Source organism: Lates calcarifer, unplaced genomic scaffold (genome assembly GCF_001640805.2).
Source record: "Lates calcarifer isolate ASB-BC8 unplaced genomic scaffold, TLL_Latcal_v3 _unitig_2163_quiver_1531, whole genome shotgun sequence".
Taxonomy (NCBI): domain Eukaryota; kingdom Metazoa; phylum Chordata; class Actinopteri; family Centropomidae; genus Lates; species Lates calcarifer.
This window is the reverse complement of record NW_026116024.1, coordinates 1-7,966: the sequence shown is the minus strand read 5'-3', so window position 1 is coordinate 7,966 and position 7,966 is coordinate 1. Positions and strand designations below refer to the sequence as shown.

Here is a 7,966-nt window from a genome sequence, read left to right as displayed (position 1 = left end):
TGTGAAAGTTCATTTTTGAAAAAACAAAGCTTTGTTCTCAGTGACAAAGATGTGATGAAGACACAAGAGGAACATGAACTACCCACAAAACATTTCTGTGAGAGCCACAGTCACTTAATTTCCAAAATATATTCTCTGAAACATTTACATCAGTTTCTAAAACCAGCTTTAACCTGAAGAACTTCACTGCAAAATGACACAGCAGAGGAACCTATTTTACACAGTTAAAGTTCATTTAAATGTAGAGACTGAAGAGGTTTGATTCTGTGAAAAAATAGATGTCAGCAGATATTTGTACCATAAACGTAGTGATTATTCAACTTCTAATATTTTCTCACAAAAAGATAAAACATTTTGTAATGAAGCTCTTCAAATATCTCTCGACTTCATCTTTATTACAGTTCCACTTCATAAAAAGAGAATAAACAGATAAACTTTGTATCTAAACATAATGAGTTAGAATTTGTGTTCTCTACAAGTGCAATGATTTTCAGACTCAAACCATCGTAGCATCGATGCACGAGGTCTCATCAGGAACGTGACGATATAATGATGTGACTGACAGAGTTTAGTCATTAATTAGTGTCAAAACAGGATTTTATAAATCACACAAAGAAAAAATCAAGGGAATAGAAAATATCACAGTGAGGATTCTCCAGAGAAATATAAAAACAAAAAAAGACTGAGTGTATATCAGTGTAGAAATCTAACTCCACACAGACCTGATCACTGCAGACAGAAGAAGGCAGAAAGCACGGATTAGTTTATTAGATTAGTAGGAAACATCCTCCTTCCTGATCTTTAATCAATAACCAACCTTTACACACCTGCTCATTAAACCTGCTCCTCCTTCGTTTATTCACCTCCTCTAATCAGTTTAGTCTCAGACGCTCTGACTCATTCATGTTTCATGATCCACGGATAAAAAGAACATTGAGAGGTTTGTTCACAGATCAGCAGCAGCAGCTTGAATGAACATGTTTCAATTCTGTGGTTTGATATTTTGGTGCTAACACAGAGTCCTGCAGCTGCTCACTAAGTTTCTGTCACAAACACAATTAAAAACTACAAACCTGTGACATTCATGGTAAAACTGTTGATGTCAGGACAGGAGCTGTAAAGCCACTGAAGGACAATTTGTCAAAACTTTTCTGTTCTGTTGAACCGAATAAACAGTCAGACCGCCGGATGTTTTCCAGCAGCACCTGAACACAACATGTGTCAGGTGATTCGACATCAGAAGAGAGGAATCATTCATGTTACTGATTAGGTTTGTTTGTGAGTCTTGTTTGTTGTTGTTTGTGGATCCTGAAACGTGTTGGTCACAGAGACTGATTTCTCTCCCTGACCTTTCTGACTCTTCACACTGACCTTCATCCTCCAGGACAGACACTGAAGCTGGACCCGACCCTCTCTGCTGGGTTACTCTGAGGAATGTGGAGGATGAACCTCAGAGACCTGCTGAGTTAGTGAAGGAATATGTTGACTAAAGGTTTTAGAGCTGGTCCAAGGTTCAGGCTGATGTTAGAGTCAGTCTACTCAGTGGTCCGATTAAAAGCAGGTCTGTAGTGGATCTCGTGGAGACGTCAGACTCTGATGAGGAAGTCGAGGCCGAGGGAGGCAGGGATGTGCAGCGTCTCCAGGCTCAGGGCGGAGGGGGTGTAGGGGAAGAGGACAGGGAAGGTGTGTTTGGTGTCGACCAGGAGCTGAGGAGGATCGTTCCTCTCCTGGAGCCGGTTCTGGACACGGAGACACACCGAGGTTAGACAGACCAGAACAGACCAGAACAGACCTGAGACGTCAGTGAGACTCAGTGACCACTTTATTAGGTACACTCCTCTAACACTGTAGATCCTCCAGGATACAGTGAGACGAATGGAAACTGGTTCTGTTCATTAACAGACGTCATCAGCCTGCGGTGGAGGGATCAGTGATATACCGGGAAAAAACTCCCCACGATAAGAATGAGTCGTCTGATGATAATAACGATAAAACCTAGTTGATGGTGTATTTGTGTTGCAGAGCTCAGCTCACAGAACAAGAACAAACATGGAGGAAGGTGGAGTTCATCGCTAAACAAAGACTTTAATATTCAAAGTTTACAGAGAATGGTCACACATCCAATCCAAACACATTTCTTTCTAGAGGCTCTGGGGACTGAGAGCTCTCACTTACAGACAGAAATCTGCTGCTGGATGGTTGTTTTTTATCGTTTTATATTGTTATCTCTATAAACACCAGAAAATACTGGGATAAGATTTTAAATCCTCGTCACCCATCCTTACTGAGCAGGTAACGGACTCCATCACCTCCACCCTGTTCGGCTGTCAGTGGTGGGGTGTAGTAAACCCTGCAGCCACCAGGGGCCACCAGTGAGGACTCAGACCTTCAGGCCAATCAGATTTGTTTATCAAATCAGGTGACCAGATCAGACGACACCGACGCGTCAGCCTGCGTCACAGACACCATCACTCTGGATTTGACTTAGTCCAGACTGAGACCATCACCTCCACAGCTGGTCTGGATCTGTCAGGACTCTGAACACCTGAGCACCTGAGAGTCTTACCTGGATGTTTCTGATGAAGGACACAGTGACTCTTTCCTCAAACTCGTTCAGAGGCGTGTAGAGGTTCAGGATCTTCACAATCTGCAGGAGACGACACATCAGTATGATCTCATGTTATTGATCAGGTGATCAGGTGATGTATTATTGATCGGGTGATGTGTTATTGATCAGGTGATGTGGGCGGACCTGTTGCATGGTGAGGGCGGTGCAGAGCGAGCAGATGGCCTCTGCGTCCTGAGACGTCTTCTTCTTGACCTGCAGCAGCTGAGCGGCCTGAATGATCGGCTCCAGCGTGGCTGCAGCTTTACTCTGATACAGGTTGTTTCCTCTCAGCCACTCCTCCATCTGACTGGTGTTGTACCTGAACACACACAGTTACAGTCACAACAAGCTGAGCACCAAACCAGGACCAGGACCAGGACCTGATCCTCCTGTGCAGGATCTGGGGGTTGTACCTGAGCTGCATGCCGGTGCTCCAGGAGCAGACGTCTTTGCGCAGCAGCAGGTTGTTGAGGGTGACGGCGTTGATGCAGTGGAACAGCTGTCGGACCACCTGACCCACGATCTCTGGGTCCAGACCGTGGTCCCTCATGGTGCCGTGGAACTGGCCCAGCTGTCTGATCAGGGCCTCCAGGGTGTAGCTGGTGGGGCCGCCGGCGTCCGTGTCCATGCTGGACGATCGGTTCCTGTAGCCCATCGGCTTCACGCCCGCCAGGCTGGGGATGCTCTCGCTCTCCAACATGGCCGACACTGGACACAGAGACAGAGACACGCTGAGTCCTTCAGGAGAAACTCAGGACAGATCAGAAGCTCACCGTCCAGGTCATGGTCTGAGTCTGATCTGAGCTCTGCAGAGCGACGTGACCTTTCTACTGACGACGATCCTGCAGCAGCTCAGAGGGGATTTCTACACCTGTTATCACCTCTGCTCAGTCTGTTTAACCCACGGACGTCTGAGGAGGAGTTCTATCCAGTGGCGTGCTGTGGTTGCCGTGGTAACTGCTGTACACGCTGAGCGGAGAGACGGTGAATCATTGGACGGTGAAATGAGTCAGAGCGACAGGAGAAAAGTCCCAGACTGATAACAAGTCAAACTGAGGAAATACCCTGAGACAGATAATTCATCTGTGTGAGAGGTGATTCAACGACTTTAACACATTATCAAACAACATTCACTGTTTCACTCTGACATTACTCCACAGTCGTTTTACCTCTGGACCTCCTGAATCCTCATGATCTGATATTTATCACTGTTCTGACTGATATTTTATTCTACATGATCCTGACACAGTCTGTGTGTCAGCAGCTGTTCCTCACATCGGTCCTGATCTGAGTCCACAGACAGGACGTCACCGTGGATCAGCTTCGTCTGGAAAGTGACTGAAACACAAACTGTGGATCAGATGATGACGAAGTGAAACTGTCTGCAGGTTCGTTCTGTGTCTCTGTGGTTTTATTGGCTCAGAGCGTCAGTGTTTGTTATTCTGACAGCTGCGTTCACTCTCAGAGACCTGGTCCCTGATCCTGATCAGATCCTGATATATCTACATTAAATACTGTCCAGTTTATTAGGAACAGCAGCTCTGTGATAATCCCCATCATGAAGGTTTAAAGGTGCTCAGACAGTTTCAGAGTTGGAGGATGTAGCTGCTGTTGAAGTGCTGTAGCCTGTCCTCACTGACAGACGGGGGGTGGACAGAATAATAGAAACACAGTCTTCTTTCAAGTCTCTGTCTCTTCTTCTAACGTTCTAACTCTGATCTGACACAAACTGTTTTATTCAGAGTTTTAATCAGCTGCTCTGTTTGTTTGTAGAGGAGAAGACCTCTGAGGAGAAAAGCTCCTGATCTGAACCTACAGATGAAACACTGAGGTGTTTAATAATGAAATCAGGTCGACTGTTTCTGTACAACGTCTACAACTATCATGAAGGAGGATCTATTCCAGGACCTGATGAACTGAGAGTTTAACATGATTCATAGACAGAAGCTGTTTTCAGACCAGAGGAACTGTTTCATGGTTCTAAGAACAGTTGCAGAACCCGCCTGTTATTTATTGTGTCTGTGTAAGAACAGGGAGCGATCATAGATCTTAGGATGGTGCGTTCAGGGACTTTTTTTAACTAAAAAAAACAAAGCTTAAAACATGTAAACTCTCAGACTGAGTGAAGTCCAGCTTTAACTCTATCATCATCATGAAATCCAGAACTAACACTCCGACCACGGCGTCCTCCATCTTGTTGTTGTCATAGAGACGGATGTTGTTGTATGTTGTGGAGAAGTGATGTTGCTATAGCGACCGGTTTACATCAGCTCAGCGCTCAGATACAAACAGAGAAGTTGTCAGGGCGCTCCCTGATCTGTTTGGTCTGAGGACGTGGTGAACACATGAACCACAGGGTGACAGAGTGAACTGTGACTCACCTATCATGGGCTGGATGATGCCCTCCGCCACCTTAATGAGCTGCTGGTAGATCTGGATGGAGAGGTCGCTCAGCACCTGTCGGTACTCGGCCAGGTCGAAGTTCTTCAGACAGTGTTCGTTCTGTTTGGCCGTGTTCTGAGTCATAAACACCTGAAACAACACGACACGTCAGAGTCGCGTCCTGAACCCTGAACAAACAGGAAGTGACGCCGGTGAACGGCGGAGCATCTGACCTCGTCTCCGCTGTACTGCTTCAGACAGTGCAGCAGGCGGCTGGTGTTGGCCAACCAGAACGACGTCATCTCAAAGTCATCGTTGTTTTTCTGTCAGAGAAGAAGAAACCAGAGTTCAAACACCTGAACACACCTGAGATCAGACAGGTGGAGGAGCCGAGGACCCGGTCTCACCTTCAGGACCTTCTTGATGGCGTTGATGGTGGAGGTGAGAAGAGACTCCACCTTCTGGTCGTCGTTGATATAGTCGGCGTGGCGGATGCACATGAAGAGGATGTAAGCCGGGAGGCAGGGGACGGTCGCCGACACCCGTGCTGGGCTTCACGTCTGGAAACATTTCCAACACATTTCCAACCTGACGCTGTCCTTAAACACTGAGTTACAGGTTTGTCATGAACCTCAGTAACTTACAGACATTTCTGGCCAGAAAAAGAAGCTTTTTCAGCAGCTCAGAACTTCTTACATCTATAATTAGATTTTCAGAGGGCAGCCTCAATAGAAAGTGGTCCAGATCTCATTCTTTAATATTGTACCAATTTCCTTAGTTATACATGACCAGAACTCAGATACACTGTTTTTGGAGTTGTCCAAGTATATCAACAAAAAATATTTTATTCATTACATTCAGTGTCCTGTGTTGCCTGTGAAATATAAATATAATGTAGTGTTTGGTCTGAATACATCTGTGTGTTTTAATCTCTGATTTTTCATGACTCATTCAATCACAACTCGTCTGATGGATTCTGAACTAACATTTCCTCACAGATCACCTTCTCATCTCTTCACCAGCATCAGATCTGATTTAACAGGACTTCAGTGCAGTCAGATAAACTGCAGCAGGTTCAGTAAATCTGTCTCTGACTGAGTCACACCTGGAAACATGTTCCCACAAAGACAACACAACCACACAGGGTTTTTACAGCTGAGACGACAGGTGACTGAACTGTTCAACAAACAGCTCTGACTCTGATTAATAACAGAGTCTGACCTGGGATCAGTCTGACCTGGGATCAGACTGACCTGGGATCAGACCCAGTCTTACCAGTGATCAGGGTCTTGATAAGCAGGGCCTCGTCCTCCTTGTAGTACTCCAACATCCCCTCAAAAGTCCTTCTCCTTCCTCTGGACGGTGACCTGCCGGCTGAGCTCAGGTCTGGACCTGCCGGTGACGGCTGCAGCCTGAGAGGCTGAAACACACAGAGACGTCAGTCACCTTTAGTCAGAGACTCTGATACTGAACAGGTTCCTGTTTGATGTTCTCCTGTCACCTTCTAACTCCTGGACTTTCTTCATGTAGATCCTCAGCTGCTTCTTCAGCTTCCGCTCGTTCTTCTCCAGTTTCTCCACCAGCTCCTTGAGGTCCTTCAGACAGGAAACACACTGACGTCATCACATAGTGAATATCAGAGTCTGTCAGAGTCTATCAGAGTCTATCAGAGTCTGTCAGTCTGTCAGAGTCTATCAGAGCTCCATCAGAGTCTATCAGAGTCCGTCAGAGTCTATCAGAGTCCGTCAGAGTCTATCAGAGTGTGTGAGGTGTGTGTTTTCTGACCAGGTTGTCGTTGGTGAGCCGGGTGATCTCCTGCTGGACGCTGTACTCCACCTGAGCCTCAGGAGACAGGGACATGGTGTAGTTGAGGATCTCCTGCTTCTTCTCGATGTCGTCCTTCAGCAGCTCGATCTGAGTGTGAAGAGCCTCCAGTTCGTCTTTGTGTTGTCTGGACTGAGTCTGCAGCTGGGCCTCCAACAGCCTGACAAGACCAGGACCAGGAGGAGGAGGACCAGAACCAGGAGGAGGAGGAAGGTCGTTAGTCACTGAACATTTACGAGTAGCATCAGACCATCAGACCATCAGAGAACAGACACATGGACTGACCAGGGGTTCAGTGTCTTAACGTCCTGTTTTAAGGTGGAATTGTGGTGAAACAGCCTCGACCTGAATCCAGCTAACAAACCTCCAGTTCTGGACCCAAAGACCTGAATCAAATCCAGACCCTGGGGTCATAAAAGAATGATACACAGCATCAAATATAGATTTGTGTGGATTCTTGTGTCGATCAACCTTTAAAATCAATCATCAGCTGATTGATCCCTGAACTATCATGTTCAATAATCTGATAACTACAGTTTAACTCTGTTACTGACAGGTCTACGCTTTGATGTGGTGTTATAGTATTAGTTTGTTCTTGATGGAAACCTTCAGTCTCATGGTCTGTCAACATGTAAACAACCTTCACTGCACACACACACACACACACACACACACACACACACACACACACACACACACAGCGCCATGGTTCACACACAGACTATTGCTTTGTGAAGAGAATGAACTGAGTCACGAGTTAAAGTCATGAGCTGCTCGTTACATTCAGACACAGTCTGGAAACAGAGGAATCGAACACACAGAGACCTGGCCACTTGTTTGAGGCCCTGATAAGCCAAACCCAGCTCCCCGTCTTCATTCAGGTAACACCAGTCCTGCTGCTTACTGGTGTCCACGAGGCAGAGAGAGAGAGAAGAGAGGAAACAGCAGAGTGAGAGGAAGCAGCACCACAGTTCTTCCTGTTGGTCCGATCAGCAGAGGTCGGATCACAGACACTTCCTGTCTCAGGAATCCTGATCTTAAACACTCACTAACAGAGGAGTTAGAGGAGCTGCAGAACAGGTGAGACAGGAGGTTTCTGTGATGAGACCTCTTCTAGAGGTGAAACTTTAACACAGGCTGCAGAGACCATCA

At 46.4% G+C, this 7,966-nt stretch overlaps 1 protein-coding gene across 1 annotated transcript; it reads right to left on the bottom strand.

Annotated features, from left to right (window-relative positions):
- Window positions 1–374: 374 nt before the first annotated feature.
- LOC108892302 (unconventional myosin-Vb) lies at window positions 375–7,003 on the bottom strand (the record flags this gene model as incomplete). The annotated part of the gene is given in 11 exon segments (XM_051067935.1): window positions 375–1,739; window positions 2,567–2,647; window positions 2,753–2,927; window positions 3,022–3,316; window positions 4,990–5,140; window positions 5,224–5,313; window positions 5,398–5,542; window positions 6,244–6,329; window positions 6,331–6,410; window positions 6,492–6,585; window positions 6,776–7,003. Coding segments are annotated over 11 exon segments (1,578 nt in total), but the record flags the coding sequence as incomplete, so codon positions are not given.
- Window positions 7,004–7,966: the final 963 nt, after the last annotated feature.